The sequence below is a fragment of the Penicillium oxalicum genome, chromosome IV (genome assembly GCF_001723175.1).
Source record: "Penicillium oxalicum strain HP7-1 chromosome IV, whole genome shotgun sequence".
In the NCBI taxonomy this organism is placed as follows: domain Eukaryota; kingdom Fungi; phylum Ascomycota; class Eurotiomycetes; order Eurotiales; family Aspergillaceae; genus Penicillium; species Penicillium oxalicum.
Genome location: NC_064653.1, coordinates 821,193 through 837,504, shown reverse-complemented (window position 1 = coordinate 837,504; position 16,312 = coordinate 821,193). Strand labels below are relative to the sequence as shown.

The window sequence follows — 16,312 nt, the reverse complement described above, 5'->3', positions numbered from 1 at the left end:
ACCAGTGACTAGTAGACAGCATCTTTTCCGACCTCAATCCCCCAGGACAAATTAGACTAGTTTGATGGCTCGCAAGATATGCAGAAGCATGGGGAGTCTTGCCTGCTCCTCATCAGCCAACCCCCCCTTTGAGTCAAGAGATTATCACGATTGAAAGCACGCACATTTTGGCCCCGAAGCAGGGGTCAGGCGCAGGGGTATGTTGGTCCTTATAACGAACGATTGAATTTGAAGACATCCTCCATTGAAGTGAGCCGTCCACACTGCACTCCTTCCACACGATGTAAGATATTCTTGCTCTTAGAAGCCGCTGATAGGGGGACTTGATCTGGGAATAAACTCCACAGGCATGGAGACTGGGCACCTCGCGACTAGGCTCTAAAAACACCAGACGAGTGTACTTGCTACGGTGATACTACTGGCAACGGCCTGAGACAGGTTCACAAGGGTTGAAAGTACTGATGATAATCTAATTGACTGCTGGCTAAAAAAAGAGAAGGCATGGTCTACAAGTATGCTGATCTAGACTTCAAGATAGTTAGCGCCGGTCATGATGCATCAGTTGACAATTGGGAAATGTCATGTTGATAGCACTTGGCAGAATATGCGGAAAGCATTTATTCAGTCAAGCCAGTTTAACTCATCCCATCCTCTGTCGATCTTCTGAACCAAGCTGTCATCCAAGACGGACAAGCAGCTCGACCCAGAAAAGCCGACACAAGTCAAGCATAGCAGAGCCATCATGAGCACAACTACCAAGACGCCGACTGAGCCTACGCCTGCCGGTGCTCCACAACCTTCCTCCCGATTGCATCCTGAGGGACGCAAAAGGTCCAGTATTTGGGAGTCGGAGGACGTAGATCGACGAATGGACCCAAGGGCAGTGCTGTGTCAATCAAGGTACGTACTCGAGAGGCGGTTCCCTTGCGAGATCGTTGAATGGATTGACTGGTTGTCATCATAATAATTTGGGGGGGGGTATCATGGATGAGGGGCTAGGTGGATGGTGAGAGAGGCAGCATACAGTTTATCCGAATTTTTCACTGGTGTCATATCAAATAGTCCTTATTCACTGTGATGGCCTGGTTCAGTCAGCTTGATAGGTCTTGACGATATGAATGACAAGACAAATATAGATGACTTGGGTAAAGCAGTCTCAGAAAGTTTTGGTAAGGTATTTTGTTATCTTCAAAAATTTTGCAGAAGCAGAACTGAAAAATGTGTCTCATCACGATGACTTGCTTGGGAGGTGGAGAAGGAGATTGGAAGTGGCCATGCATACCTTTTGATGGAACCTGCAACATCTGCCAGGATTAGTGCACACGATTAATCGATCCTGCCATCGCAAGTTAGCTTGAATTCAGGCACATCATCCAAGTAAATACGATGTTTCGAAACAAAGTCGATCAGATGGTGATGCATGTTTGTTCATGGCCCATTAATTTGTCACCGGAACAGAGATTGGAAAGTTTTCAATCATAAAGACAGGGGAAAAGCAACTCGTAGGGTTGGCTGCAGGAACTTACCAAGTTAGTGAAAATCATAAGAGGGGCGCTCCAAAGGCTTTCTATCTTGTGGAAATTCTCGCATCATTTGAGGAACCCAATTCAAGGAAGAACAGCACACACGCATGGTAAGGGAAGAGAAAGAAAAGGGAATCTGGCAGCCGAAGAAAAAAGCTAAAAAGGCAGCGGATTTGGGTGGGGTCCAGGACAAACACTGCAAACACGCAGGATTTCCGTTTCCAGAGCACCATGCATCTCCGAACTCCGATACATCCTAGCTATCAACGAACAAGATTAGCACCATGATGGCAGACAGGAGACGGGTCAATGGCCCTCCAGGTGGCACTAGGCCAGCTGTTTTCACAGCTGACTTGAGGTCAGGTGCAAGTGCAACGGACCGTGCCCAGCGCCAGCGCCAGCCTTCCGAGCTAAGGAAAATTTGTATGTCGACACTCTTCTTTTCAAAGATACTGTGACTCGGGCTGACGAGAAATTTCGCAGTTTTGAAAACGGGTCTCATTCCTACAGCTTCTGGCTCATCATACCTTGAATTTGAGCCATCCGCCTCACTTGCTGCTGCCCGCGCAAATCCCAAATCTTTGATTCCTCCATCATCGGCTCTGAAGCTCGCATGCACCGTCCACGGACCAAAGCCACTGCCGCGATCGGCTGCTTTCTCGCCAAACATTGTTCTCACAACCCATGTAAAATACGCTCCTTTCGCTGCTCGTCAACGAAAGGGACATATTCGGGACTCGGGTGAGCGTGATTTGGGAGTACACCTCGAAACCGCCCTCCGCGGAGCTATCATTGCAGAACGATGGCCGAAGAGTGGATTGGATATCACAGTCACCATTCTTGAGGCTGAGGACGACAGGTGGTGGGGTAGTGCTCCCGATTCTCACGACGCCTCGTGGGGAATGATGAATGTTCTCGCTGGCTGTATCACGGCTGCTTCAGCTGCAATTGCCGACGCTCACATCGATTGCCTGGACCTCGTGGCCGGTGGTGTTTCTGCTCTGGTTGCGGATGAAAATGACGGCAATGCTTTGGGTACGACAAAACTCATGTTGGACACGGATCCCGCCGAGCACCGTTCTATTCTCTCCGCTTGCGTTGTGGCGTACATGCCTGCTCGTGACGAGATCACAGAACTCTGGCTCAAAGGAGACAGCTCTAAGGCATCTCTTGAAGAAGGGGATGGTCGAACTGGGCATGATGCATTGATTGATGGTGCTGTGGACGCTGCCCGGGGGGCACACACAGTCCTCGCCGAGGCTGTGCGAGAATCTCTCCTCAAGAATCTCGGCCAGACCTGATATGATTAAAATTATCTAATGAAACATTAACGAATTTTCTGGAAGATCCTGTCTATCCTCCCAAACGTATCACTCTTTCGGTACCATGATAGGAACAAGTGGTGCTTTTGCCCTCGAGATAGGTCACAGATATCATGGATGTCTCCGCCGCTTGACGATCGTGAGGCTCCGCCGAGCAATGCCATCGTTTGTTCGTGTGATTTCGCTGTTTATGTTGATTTCCAAGGGCCACACTGGCTTTCATCACGCCTCATCCCTACCTTTGGAGTCCCTCCCATATGTTCCTTTCATCTGTGTGCTCATCTTCCTTATCACACATCCCGCAACAGCTTTCTTCATTCACCCACGCTCAAAGACCTGTGCACAGTAGGCGTCCATCTCAACAAAACTGCATGAATTCGACAATAAATTCAGCTTTCCCTAATTCTAACTTTCCTTCTCTTCGGTAGGTTGCCATGCTCCCTCCCGAGGAAAGGAGAAGGATTCTGAATCGGGTCATCCATCAGAATCCATACGATGAGCGGCCTGCTCTCTGGATATACCTGCTGTGGCTCTGTCTCACTACCCGCACAGGTAGCGGCAACCTCGTAAGTTATGCATGAATGATTCATACAGCCTTGCCCTGCTGTGCTCGACTCTGCCTCGCTCCTGACACCGTTTTTCTAGCCTGACTTCGTTGCCGCCGAGATAGAGACCGGGTATTCCAGCGATTTTCTCCAACAGGGTTTCCTCGAGCTGGCAGACTACGGCCGCACCGTGCAGGCAGTTATGCGAGGGGTCAATGAGGAAAGAGAGCATCGGGATCGAGTGAACAATAGATTGAGCCCAATTCAGGAACAATCCGATGAAGAGTGATCGCTCGATCCGTCACTTCAACCGAGATGGTGCCTTTAGTAATGTCTCATCGTAGTCGTTCTTGGCTGTAGCTGGTCCTTCTTCACGTCACATCAGGGGAGAACTACTCGGCCAGCAAAGTAATGGTCTATGTAAATGCAATCACCAAGAGGTACACAAATTCAAGTGCTGACACTTCTACTAGAACATACACACTACCTAGGTCCCGGTATCATATCCAGGCCCGGCCAACATTGCCTTCGGGCTGGTAGGTGCCCATCTGGCACATATGGGCAGATAGATATTTCCATTATAGCTCGTTTATGGTAGGTTCTCCATCTGACTAGTATTCAAGAAATTTATTTTTGATCAGATTGCGGTGGTAATATCCATCTAGTTTAGGCTCTCAAAAGCTCTTCCACTATGTTTAGCTATTCAATACTGGAGGCAGACATGGATTGGGCCTATGAAATTCATCTGGTGGTGTACCGTTCTTTTTCCATACTTAGGTGCTTGCTTGCAAATTAAAGAAACCAGATAAATTACGACGTGTAGGCACTTTACAATATCTGTAAATAAGATCAAAGCAGAGACCTAGTGGTAGAAAAGCTCGGTCGTTGCCATTTGCTATCGACTGTGAAAACGATAAGCAGCCATAAGATCGCTTCGCGGGTGAAGCAATTGCTTGTCATTGTTTGAGTTATGCACACTCCGCAACTTTCGCTTTCAGGAGGTAGCACTTCTCGATCCAAACACTGAATGGATATCACCTGTACCGAATCAAGCTTTTGACTATCTTTCGCTCTCACAGCCCCTCTCAACACGACCTCTCCCACTTTCGCCACCAGAGAACGCAGTCTTTGACGCTAAATCTCGTACCAGTGTTATTTTCAAAGACAGTTCGTCCTTAAGAAGGCAGATCGGTTCTTGCCAACGCAACAATATTACTAAGATATTCTTACCATGTCCTTTCGTTCAATGAGCAAGTCCGATAGTAATGACGCCGCTGGGTGTGAATTAGACCCCGGAATGAAGGCGAGAATCTGGACGGCAAATGATGAAAAGCTTCATTTGCTCTGGCTATACCTTAGCACTAGAGAAGCAGATAAGGTCTGTCAAACTCTGTCGCTTCTCTGTGACTTATATTCTCCGGAACTAACTTTACCGTTGTTCATTCTAGCCTGACCACGCCATCGTGGCAAAAAGACTCGCAATCACACCACAAGCAGTAGCTCGGCGCTACGTACAGATCAAGGAAGAGATGGTCAAGATGGATCAGTTCATGGCTTCTTCAATCGAAGCAAGGAAAAAGCTCGACTATGGGGTTAAGTTGGGACAGATCAGCGAGATCCTCAAAGAACTTGACTGGGTTTTCTCAAAAGGCGAGGTGCTACGTTAGAGGGTGTATCAGTGATGCATGAACTCCTCGCTCAAAGATCTTATGAGATATGCTAGAGATGATAGGGATACATACTGCCTGTTTCTTGAGCAAGCTGCTTCCACTGGTTGAACTTTTACGAGATTGAGTCTCGCGTTGACTGTCGTTGTGATACATAAGATCAATTTTCTAGCCGATCAACTGCGGCTTTTAAAACTTTCTCGCGTCAATCCCCTGTTGTTAATGATTTGATTCCACTTCGCTTGTCCATCATTCTCTGACCAGAGTCAATGCATTGGTTAGAATAGTGTGAATTACTTACAATACCTACAAATGAAAAGCACTTCATTTCAAATCATCGAGATGATAGTTCTCAATGTCCTGTTTTTTTAACAGTAATTCATCATGGGTCAAATAACACAAGATAGAAATTCTATGTCAAGCCACGTCCCTCGCAAGACTCGATTCTATGCAGGCCTCAGATATCTTTGGAACTTTTTGTAACAAATGCGTCGTCTCGATTGAATCCAGTAACTTCTTTATCCTCTCAGTCTGTATGGGTGAGATTATGGATCTCATTTGGAAAATCATTATGCTTCCAGATATCTGGCGAATATAGAGGGACTGAGTTTGCCTTCTGGAGTAGTCCATACTATCTAGGTACATTACACACAAAGATAAAGCCTCCACTTGAGTATATTGCTACTTGGATTTTGAATTTTTAACAAATCTGAGCTCGGCTGTCAGACAATCGTCGGTTTCAATGATTGATCATGTTTTAAACTTGATTATTGGCATTCATGACCATCTCGACGAGTCACTTTACTTCAAAGTGGGTAACTCTAGTCAAAAAATTGCTCATATCAGAGTGCAATGATTGTCGGCAAAGCGCGAACTCATCACGTCTGTCGAATAACAATCTCATCGCGTATAAATCAGGGTTCTGGCTGGGGTGGTAGATCGGAATGCCTCAGGACAAAACAGAGAGGCTATGATATTCTAGACGATAGGAATAACCGTCGTCAATAGAACCGGTTCCCTGTCGGTTTGCTCTGATAATCTGTGTAGCTTAAGACATGCTACAGTCATAATACAGGGACTCTTGGTAGGAAGCGAAAGGTTTCTCCACACTGCATAATTCTAGACAAGGTTGTGGGCTGTCCCATTACATACAAATAGAAGCGCCGAATAGTAAAGATAGCGATTCAAGGATATAGATGGATACGGACTATACACTACTCAAATCAGAGTCGCTCTCATGAGTAGTAGGAACTCTTTGTTTGTTCAACATTCAAGAGTTTGGAGTAAATGCTAGACCAGTCGTGCTGTACAATAGGTTTTAAAATGTCGTGGAGGGTTTGCAAATAACGCAACGAGTCCGGGGTGTTATGTAGTTGACTATTGAAGTTTAGCAAGGGAGCAAGTATGTTGAGCAAATACGGTGCACAGCTCACTTGGACGTCAAGTCTCATTCTCTGACCATAGCTACATATGTGGAGGCAATCTAAATACAGACGCCGTTATTCAATAGTATGTAGACTAAGAAGGATCTAGTGGGGCTCTGCCGTCGAGCGCGTTTGTTCTAATTTCTCACTTCCGAGCCCCTGAATTGAAGTGTAATCCGAGCCGAGGATTTGATTAGTATTACCCTTATTTCGTATCTTGTGAAATGATTTTGCGTGCCCGAACTCTAGGCCACGGATAGCAATGAACCGATCTTAGTAGTCAGGTGATTTAGACTATCTTTGTAGGTACTTAAAAGTTGCCAGGTCTATTGAGAGATAACTTGACCTTTCTGAACAGATATTCCCTAGGGATTTGTGGCTCAATGAGATGAGGTGATCTTGCTAGGTCCATTTGCTGATCCAGACCAAGTCTTGGAAATTTGCCGTGGTACCTCCCGGGTCCAGACAGGTTGATTTGGATGCCTCCGCGACTACTGCCTCAGGCTAGGAGCACATCGTTCAAAGAGGATCCTCGCCCGTTTTGGACGTGATCAGCAACGTGATCAGCACATCTTCTCAAAATAAGTTTCACCACTTCGACGAGATTTATCGTGAACGCATACAGCATAAAAATTTCCCACTATAACTTAACGATGAAGCTGCGACAGACAGCCCGGTCATTCTCACGCTGACTGTAGCATCTGAAGATGAATGGAGCTACTTCCAAAGCACCATTGTGATCAGGGGGTTCACAGTGCTGCACCAGCCCTTACAGGCACAGGTAATATAGGCCACAGTTGTGCGACCAGTGCCTCTCGATCGGCTCTGAGCTCCATGGCTGGATGCCTAGCTTGGCCCATAGGCTCGTGCCGCTACTCAACGTGAAAGCCCCATCACTTGTCGATCTTATGCGCCTTCGGAAATTGCCAACTCCATGGGGCTGGTCGTAAACGCCTCCCATCTCTATAGGGGTGCACTTACCGTACTCAGTAATGACGCACGCTTACTGATCACTGTTGCGAATTAGCTCCATAGGCAAACGAGTGTCCTGCCCGAATTCGCCTTGTTGGTCCAGCATTATCTACATACTGTGTACATCGTGCAGTGTATGACGTGCAGTATGTAAATTATAGAAGGGAGCTGGGAATTTGGAGCTGACTGTTCCTACCAAGTGGATCCGATAGGTCCAGCCACCCAGTGTGCTGAATCGATGCTGGAGTGTATTACTCTGCCGCTTGGCTACAGAAAAGTACAGAGCGTCTTGGGAGCCCCTGTGGGCAAGAGGCGTGGTCTTGACTTCGTAAGCTGGGCTCACGCAGGATGGGTCAGGAACGAAGACCCCGCTTACTGGGATCCTTTTCAAATGATGAGCGTGATTCCTATGCATCGGCCCCAGCATTGCAACTCCGCAAGAGACGGAACGTGCACCTTACAGTTGGACTGTTCTGATATGCTTGTGGGATCGGCCAGGTATGCGCCTAGCCTAAGGCTCGTGCCAGAATCTCCACCCGGTGGCATAACGCCCAAAAATTCATGGTCATCAATGTCCGCATCATGTAAGGACCCTCAGCTGTGGAATTTATGATCAAGCATATTGCTCAACGAGGCGCAGATGTGGAGCAGAGCAATTTCAATTGTTACGCTGGTGTCTGTTTTGTCTCACTCTACGCCTTTATCGACAAACCGCGACCGTCCGCGCTTAAGGAACGATGCCCAACATTCACAACAAAAGGGGCCAATCATACCAGGCTACCATTGCCCGTAAGAGTATGCGGCCTTCTGTCCCTTAAATGACTTCGAGGCAGTGGACATTGCGGAAGCTCCACTAGCTGATCGATCTGCACTCGAACTGTTTGACCGGAGAGCCCTCGGCTCCTCTCAGCACCAAGCCACTGATCTACAGGGCCGACCAGGAGCTTTGTGGTCAACGGTGCTGGATCCCTTTTTCTCTCTTTCCCCCCTTTCTGCTACTCTTGTTTTCTTCTTCCTGAGGGGTGGAATCGATGCAAAGATTGCTGTGTGAAGCCAGCAATGACTTTCTAAGTGGCGGGAAATCGTGATCTGGATACCCATGGGCATGTGAGCCTTGAGATTCTGACAATCGCCGACCAGCTCACGGATGGTGGTCAGCTGGCGGATCCATACCTCTGGAACATTTGAACACAGCCTGAGAAGCTCCGGTGTGTTTAGCAGGTCGGCACATCAATGAAGAATTGAGTGGACTGATGATCTGTCTGCATCATTGAATCATCATGGTGGCTTTAAAGAAAATTTTTTCTACGGAGCGCAGGTTGACTCGCAAGTCGAACGGACCCGACTGCGAGGACACAGCCTCACAAAAACCATGTATGGATAACGTTCGATCACCAGTCCAACCGAAACGGTCAAGTGTTTCACCCGGTAGTCCTCAATCCCCATGCTCTCTCTCTTTTGGCTGGAGGGGCACACCAGAGGATAATTGGGCAAACCAATTCGATCAAATCGACAGTCATTTCGAGCATCTAAATCAAACTCTGGACCCGAATGCAGAGTTGCAGCACACACCGGCCACACCAAAGAACGTTGTTGGTGTAGTTCCTAGTGCTCGGCATGTTGATTTGATGGCCGCTATTGCGCCGAACGATCATCCTGGCGATTTCAGCTCTTCGCATGCGCCGCCCAGAGCGAGGATTTACAATGAGGACATCGCGGAGCGTAACATGACAAGGTTTCTACGCATACAGCATCGAAGTGGACTCACAAGCTCCCGGACTGTCTCTGCTCTTTTCCAGGAGGATGTTGCGGACAGAAATATCGCGAAGTATTGCAAAGAATCCATAACACTGCCATCACCGAGTTCTCAATTTCCTGCTCCCACACCAGGAAAAGTTCGCAATCTCGCTTCAGAGTCACGAAGAAAGCGGACCATGGGAAATCTCAATTGGACCTCTGATGGCGACCTGCGAGCCACTACCATCTTTTCAGGCTCCACCGTGGATGATTCGTCAAGTTGCTCGGAGGCCAAACTCCGGCAATGGAAATCAGTGCCAAGTTTGTTGTCGGATGAAAACGTCGACAAATCACTGGATTCTCCAACACAATTCTTGGGCATTCCACCAGCCTATAAACGCGGCCAGCGATGGAGCAATAGGCCCTTGCCGGATAGCCCCACGCTTCCTCTCACCATCGATGAAACAGAGAATAGGCGTGAGATTTGCAGGGAGCGGTTTTTTGTGCAGCGACCAGACAGTACAAACGGCTCGACCTCACCCTCGATCTCCAATTCATTGTCGCCTTCTTCGTCTGGGTTGACTGGTTCCCGAAGGAATGTGCGAGATTTGTCGATCAACACGGAGCTAGCAGCCCGGGGTCGGCCGAAAATCACGCATCGCGCCATTCAACCTCCTACGCCCTCGGCATTCGAGGATAATCCGGCTCCTAGCATTGCTGAGATTATGCACAGTCCTCTGCCTGAGTCGAGTCCCCCCGACCCTTCACCAGGTTTCAAGGTCGCTGAAATGATGGATCTTCTCAGCAAGGCGAGCTTCTCGACCCAGGAAATTAGCACTCATCCGACGTATGAGACCCTGCAAGATGCCATAGTTCGAGAGATCAATTCCCACGACGCATTCAAGAGGGTCTCTCTTCCAGTCCCAGGTCCTCTTTTCACCCCAACCCCAGATCAAGAGATGTTTGATCGTCCGCCTCAGCCCACTGGCCCAGGACTGGGCCGTAGTCTTTCGAACAGGTCCTTTTCAAAATTAATGAGGAAAGCCTCGTTCAAAAAGCCGAGCAGAAGTGCCGAAGACCGACGAAGCACGTCCATAAGTGTCTCATCCAAGCCTCATGAGGGCCTGTTTCGCAGAGTCTCACTCTCATCGTCACGCAGACGACACACAGACGCCCCGCCTCCCTCCTCGGAGCTTCTCGTTGATAAGAACGCAACGCAGGATGCCGCCACCGTTCCATATCTGAGCTACATGGATGTACTTCGCGATGCCAGTAGCGGAAAGCTCGATTCCTCCTGTCCGAAACGTTCCAAGTCCCTCCGGAAGCTTCAGCGCCAGGAACCGACACCCAAAACCTTGAGTGTCGTTCGTGTGAACTCGAAGGAGCCTATCACTCCGGATAGCATTGCATCCGTTCATTGTCTTCAAGCGCAGTCCTTCTCTTCACATAGCTGGCAGAACAGTGAGGCGCACGAAGAAAGCGACGATGATATCATCCACCTTCCAAGTGTCGACGTGTCGCCTCCCCGTGTGCAGGTCAATGCTGTTGATGAAAATAACGTCCGATATTTGATCGACTCTTCCATGGCACCTGAGGCCCACAGGCTTATCAACTGGCCCAGGCGCTCAAATCGAGGCAAATACGACTCGCCAGCCTTAGCCCCTTTGGATCCCACCCAGCCTCGCGGTAGTTCCCCCGTGCGGACATCTTGACCGCTGGAGCAAATCTCTAGTATTCTGCTTAGTGCATGCCAAAGAAGACAAATATACCACTTCAAAATCTGACATAGAAAGCATGTCTGGTTCTCCCAGCGACCACCTCTCAACTGACCTCCACCCCAATTCCTCTGTCTCTCTCTCAACCTACACAACTTCAGCCTTTTACAATCGCTAAAACGATCGCTCTGCTTCCAGCCGGTACCCTTTCCCTGCACATTACTCTCTCTCATACTAAAGAATAATTCCTTATGATGATCCCTCGTCATGATCCTTTACACTCAATATTATATTGTGGACCACTCTATTCTGGCTACTGATCTCAAACCGGCTCTCATTCTACTGGCGCGTAGTCTAGTCTGCCCGCTCGTTTCCTTGGTGTGTACTTGCTTCCGGATAAGACTAGTATCTGCCGTCTGACCCGTTCTCTTCAACTGACTTTCGTTCACGAAGCCTTGGTTGTTTAAAAGTGGTGTGATTCTGTGTATACGAATAAAGGGTCGCAATCTTGCCCTGCAACGAAGTTGCTGCAGCTGCGTAAAGTAACTCCTGGACGTGACTATCGCCGCTTCCCCAAATTGCAAGTTTGCCAACCACTCAACATTCATGGGTAATGAACGCCCTTCGGAGAGAGAGGACCTAAAATTAAGTTCTTTTATGCCTCGTTAATGGTTGTTAGGATTGCTAAATAGACTGCAATGAAACTTTTACATATGCGCATACATTTGTCCACCTCCCAGGTAGGTTTTTTGACTTTAGTATGTTCGGGATATCTTCGCTCTAGGGACACGAACACAGAAGGCATCGCTCATTGCTGCTCATAAGCTCATCGAAACTAGCCACCCCCCTCAGTCCATCCCCAGCTCCTGACTCCAAATCAACGATAATGATAGAATATTTAAAGTAAAAGAGATGTTATCACTTCAGGGTGAATCTCCCCCGCGTCCAAAGTCCGACCTAGTGTGGTGACTTCGCAAAGCTTCAACCGCAATCGCCACTCATAAAATGAACAAGGAAAAAAGGTGCCATACTTTATCAAGAAAAAGCTATGGTGGATATGATATTTGCACGACAACTTGACGATCGACCGGTTGACTTAGTAAGAGCGACCGAACAAGCACCACTTCTCGGCGAAGTTCGAGCAGCTGGGGTTGATGCACTTGGTGACGCCAGGCTCAATGCCTTCAGGCTGTTCGAAGGGAATGCAGAGCTATACAAAAGATCAGTTGGTTGTTGATGCAAACTAGCACAATCGTTACTCACACTCTTGGCACCCATGGAAGGAGCCTTGGCATCAGTGACTTCGCCAGACTCTTCCTCGGCCTTACGGGCACTCTGGTTTTTGATCGAGTCTTCGCAGTCCATTTGAAGACAGAAAGGAACAAGACAAAGCTGCAATCGTTAGTACTGGGTCGTAAATATAGAATGGAAAGCGAAAGCGGTGGCACTCACATTCTTGGCATTCAACGCAGGAGTGAACTCATCCCAGTTCGTAATCTGAGGGCGGTGGGCCTTGAACTCGGCATCGGCTCGGTTGTACATATCGGTGTGGATAGTCTCCAAGAGCGCAGTGACGCCGCTGACCAAGTCAGCCACAGGAAGGGTTGACTTTCCATCCTTGCCAGGGATGTCACGACGAGCAGTAGTGACGAAGTGGCCAGCGGACTCGCCTGGACCAAACTCAAGGCGAAGGGGCACTCCGCGAAGCTCCCACTGGTTGAACTTCCAGCCGGGAGAGTAGCCTTCACGCTTATCGCTCTGAACACGCACACCAGCAGCTTCAAGGACCGCAACTAAGCCATCAATCTCGGCATTGAGCTTCTCCCGGTCCTCCTCAGTGCTCTTCGCAGTGATGCCGACAGGAACAATGACAACCTGAGTCTCAGCAACTCGGGGAGGCAGAATCAGACCCTTGTTGTCACTGTGGATCATGACCATGACACCGAGGGTACGGGTCGACAGACCCCACGAATTCTGCCAGACATGCAGAGGATCCTTCTGCTCACCAGACTTGGCAGAGGGGTCCTCAACGGTGATGTTGAACATCTTACTGAAGTTCTGACCAAGACCGTGAGAAGTACCACCCTGGATGCCACGTCCGGTAGCAGGAATGTATCCCTCAACAGTAGTGGTGTAGAGACCTCCAGCAAACTTCTCCTTCTCTGTCTTCTGACCCTTGACCACAGGGACGGCCAAAAGCTCGGAATAGATGTCGGCATACCAGTCAAGAATCTGCAAGACTTCCTTTCGGGCGGCTTCCTCGGTCAAGTGCGCTGTGTGGCCCTCTTGCCAAAGGAACTCACGCGTGCGGAGGAAAGGCTGGGGATTCTTGAACTCCCATCGAACAACAGAGTTCCATTGGTTCAATCGCAGGGGCAGATCGCGATGGCTGCGAATCCACTTTGAGTAATATGGGTACATGACAGTCTCGGAGGTGGGACGAATGGCGATCTTCTTCTCCAAAGGAGTCGAACCACTAAGCAGGCGTGCAGTCAGTATATGGCTATGCCAATATCCAAATCGAAGGGTTCTTACGCATGAGTCACCCAGGCGACCTCGGCAGCGAAGCCCTCAATGTGATCCTTCTCGCGCTGCAACACATCCTCGGTCACGAACAGTGGGAATGAGCAGTTCTTGACTCCCATCTTCTTGATCTTCTTGTTGAACCAGTCTTGGATCTCCTCCCAGATAAAGTATGAAGCGGGCTGTCGCGCATGCGCATTAGCTGCGGGGCACGCGACTGACTCAGGGAGAGGATCAACTCACCTTCAGAATGAAGCAGCCCGACACATCATAGTAGTCCAACATGTCTCCTTCGAAATAGTTAACAATCTGCTCTTTAGGAGGGATATTCTTGTCTTACCCTTCGTCAGGACCTGCTGGTACCAGTCTGGGAAGTTCTCCTCCTTCGCCGCATCAATGCCGATAAGCGCAGCACCATCAACCTTCTTCTTAGGCGCTTTCTTGGTTTCCTTCTTCTCAGACTTCACACCTGCTGCGTGCTTAGCGGCCTTCTCAGCCTTGGCAGCAGCCATTTTCGCCGCCTTTTCGGCCTTCTTCGCGGCGTTCTTGGATTCGCCCGCCTGTCCGTCGGCGGGGTTCTGGGTACGGTCAGGCAGGCTTGTGGGAGCAGCGTCGCCTGCGGGGACGTTATCGGTGGGAGTTTGGCTAGCCATAGTGAGAGGAAGCGAGCGCCTGGCTAATTGAAGGAGAGCGATCCAATCTCGAGAAGAGGGGTAGAATGAATTATGTCGAAGTATGACTCCTTCAATAAAAAGTGGGATGTTATCTTCGACACCGCTTTGATACGGCAGAACTTTTAGTGTGGCCCTCCGACCAAAACCCCCCGTCCGCCTTAGAAGAGCTCTGCCTTTGCACCTGAGAGTCCTCTTGTTCGATACCATATCAGCTATGGCAGGCATTTTTGAGGCTCCGCGAAATGCGGACACCCTTTGTAAGTTGCCCTGCTCCGAAAATCAAAAGATTGCGCTAACGCAGTATGCACACAGTCTTGGGTGGGCAGAAAATCACCGGTGCCGATGTCCGAGAGCAGAATGGTAAGTTTTCTGAGATTGATGTCGGTTCGAATATGTTTAGTTAACATCTTGAAGTTCTGGCGACTCAGGCAATTTCCAATGTTATCAAGAGCTCCTTTGGACCCTCCGGTCTGGACAAGATGATGGTGGACGACATAGGGGTATACCGCTCCCCAAATACCCCGCGAAGATACAAAGCTCACTTCTAACCGATGATTGCACTATCAGGATGTGACTGTGACGAATGACGGCGCTACGATTCTTTCGCTGCTCGACATTGAGCACCCTGCGGGCAAGATCCTGGTGGATTTGGCCCAGCAGCAAGACAAGGAGGTATGGAGTTTGAGACACCGCCGAGACATGCAAATTTTCACGTCATGCTTGCTGACACTCTCAGGTCGGCGACGGTACAACTTCAGTTGTCCTCATTGCCTCGGAGCTTCTGCGGAGAGGAAATGAGCTGATGAAAAACCGCATACACCCCACTACCATCATCAACGGATACCGTCTTGCCCTGCGCGAAGCCGTGAAGTACATGAACGAGAATGTGACGACAAAGGTGGATAATCTCGGCAGAGACAGCTTGGTGAATATTGCGAAGACCTCCATGTCGAGTAAAATCATTGGTTCGGATTCGGATTTCTTTGCAAACATGTGCGTGGATGCCATGCTGCAGGTCAAGTCAACAAACCAGAGGGGCGAGGTCAAGTACCCTGTTAAGGCTGTCAACCTTCTCAAGGCACACGGAAAGAGTGGCACGGAGTCGGTTCTGGTCAACGGATATGCTCTTAACTGCACCGTGGCCAGCCAAGCCATGAAGACCCGTATCACCGATGCCAAGATTGCCTGCTTGGATATGAACTTGCAGAAAGAACGCATGAAGCTGGGTGTTCAAATCACTGTGGATGATCCTGATCAGCTTGAGAAGATTCGGCAACGTGAGGCTGGTATCGTTCTCGAGCGCGTCGAGATGATTCTCAAGTCCGGTGCCAACGTGATTTTGACCACCAAGGGCATTGACGACATGGTGTTGAAGGCATTTGTCGAGAAGGGCGCCATGGCTGTCCGTCGCTGCAAGAAGGAGGATCTCCGCCGCATCGCCAAGGCCACTGGTGCTACGCTCGTCAGCACTCTATCGGACCTGAATGGTGATGAGAAATTCGAAGCCTCTTACCTGGGTCACGCCGAGGAGGTTGCTCAGGAGCGAATCTCTGATGATGAGTGCATCTTGGTCAAGGGAACCAAGGCTCACAGCTCTGCCTCTATCATTCTCCGTGGAGCCAACGAGTACAGTCTGGATGAGATGGAGCGCTCTGTTCACGACTCGCTGTGCGCCATCAAGCGCACCCTAGAGAGCGGCAGTATCGTACCCGGTGGCGGTGCCGTGGAAACCGCCCTTCACATTTACCTGGAAGAGTTTGCTGTCACAGTGGTACGTAATTCCCACACGATGACTCATGTGTATTTGATCTAATTTTGCTTCAGGGCTCTCGCGAGCAGCTTGCCATCGGCGAATTCGCCCAATCTCTGCTGATCATTCCTAAGACTCTTGCGGTGAACGCTGCTAAGGATTCTTCTGAGTTGGTTGCTCAGCTCCGTGTTCGTCACGCTCTGTCACAGCGTGTGCAGGACGGTGACGCGAACGAGGAGGAAAAGGCCATCGCTAAGAAGAAGACATACCGCAATTATGGATTGGATCTCACGAAGGGTCGCGTTCATGACACGCTGAAGGCTGGTGTTTTGGAGCCCAGCATGAGCAAGATCAAGCAGTTGAAGAGTGCTGTCGAAGCTTGCATTGCTATCATGCGTATTGACACAATCATCAAGCTGGACCCGGAGCAGAAGCAAGATGATGGCCACGGCCACTAAAT

The 16,312-nt window shown here is 49.4% G+C and overlaps 6 protein-coding genes across 6 annotated transcripts; 5 read left to right on the top strand and 1 right to left on the bottom strand.

The window, feature by feature from the left end:
• Positions 1-1,807: 1,807 nt before the first annotated feature.
• Positions 1,808-2,824, top strand: POX_d05076 (Exosome complex component MTR3; the record flags this gene model as incomplete). The annotated part of the gene is made up of 2 exons (XM_050113928.1): positions 1,808-1,946; positions 2,007-2,824. 2 exons carry the CDS (start codon positions 1,808-1,810, stop codon positions 2,822-2,824), a joined length of 957 nt encoding a protein of 318 aa, XP_049968879.1.
• Positions 2,825-3,279: 455 nt separating this feature from the next.
• On the top strand, positions 3,280-3,679 carry POX_d05075 (uncharacterized protein; the record flags this gene model as incomplete). Its single annotated transcript, XM_050113927.1, has 2 exons — positions 3,280-3,411; positions 3,491-3,679. 2 exons carry the CDS (start codon positions 3,280-3,282, stop codon positions 3,677-3,679), a joined length of 321 nt encoding a protein of 106 aa, XP_049968878.1.
• A 942-nt stretch (positions 3,680-4,621) lies between these two features.
• POX_d05074 (uncharacterized protein) lies at positions 4,622-5,057 on the top strand (the record flags this gene model as incomplete). The annotated part of the gene is made up of 2 exons (XM_050113926.1): positions 4,622-4,768; positions 4,839-5,057. The coding sequence occupies 2 exons, from the start codon at positions 4,622-4,624 to the stop codon at positions 5,055-5,057; spliced, it is 366 nt and encodes a 121-aa protein (XP_049968877.1).
• A 3,676-nt stretch (positions 5,058-8,733) lies between these two features.
• On the top strand, positions 8,734-10,902 carry POX_d05073 (uncharacterized protein; the record flags this gene model as incomplete). Its single annotated transcript, XM_050113925.1, has 1 exon — positions 8,734-10,902. One exon carries the CDS (start codon positions 8,734-8,736, stop codon positions 10,900-10,902), a length of 2,169 nt encoding a protein of 722 aa, XP_049968876.1.
• A 1,099-nt stretch (positions 10,903-12,001) lies between these two features.
• POX_d05072 (putative proline--tRNA ligase) lies at positions 12,002-14,081 on the bottom strand (the record flags this gene model as incomplete). Its single annotated transcript, XM_050113924.1, has 6 exons — positions 12,002-12,115; positions 12,169-12,297; positions 12,358-13,381; positions 13,441-13,610; positions 13,672-13,718; positions 13,769-14,081. 6 exons carry the CDS (start codon positions 14,079-14,081, stop codon positions 12,002-12,004), a joined length of 1,797 nt encoding a protein of 598 aa, XP_049968875.1.
• A 235-nt stretch (positions 14,082-14,316) lies between these two features.
• Positions 14,317-16,310, top strand: POX_d05071 (T-complex protein 1 subunit alpha; the record flags this gene model as incomplete). The annotated part of the gene is made up of 6 exons (XM_050113923.1): positions 14,317-14,359; positions 14,415-14,462; positions 14,517-14,602; positions 14,670-14,774; positions 14,839-15,873; positions 15,927-16,310. 6 exons carry the CDS (start codon positions 14,317-14,319, stop codon positions 16,308-16,310), a joined length of 1,701 nt encoding a protein of 566 aa, XP_049968874.1.
• Positions 16,311-16,312: the final 2 nt, after the last annotated feature.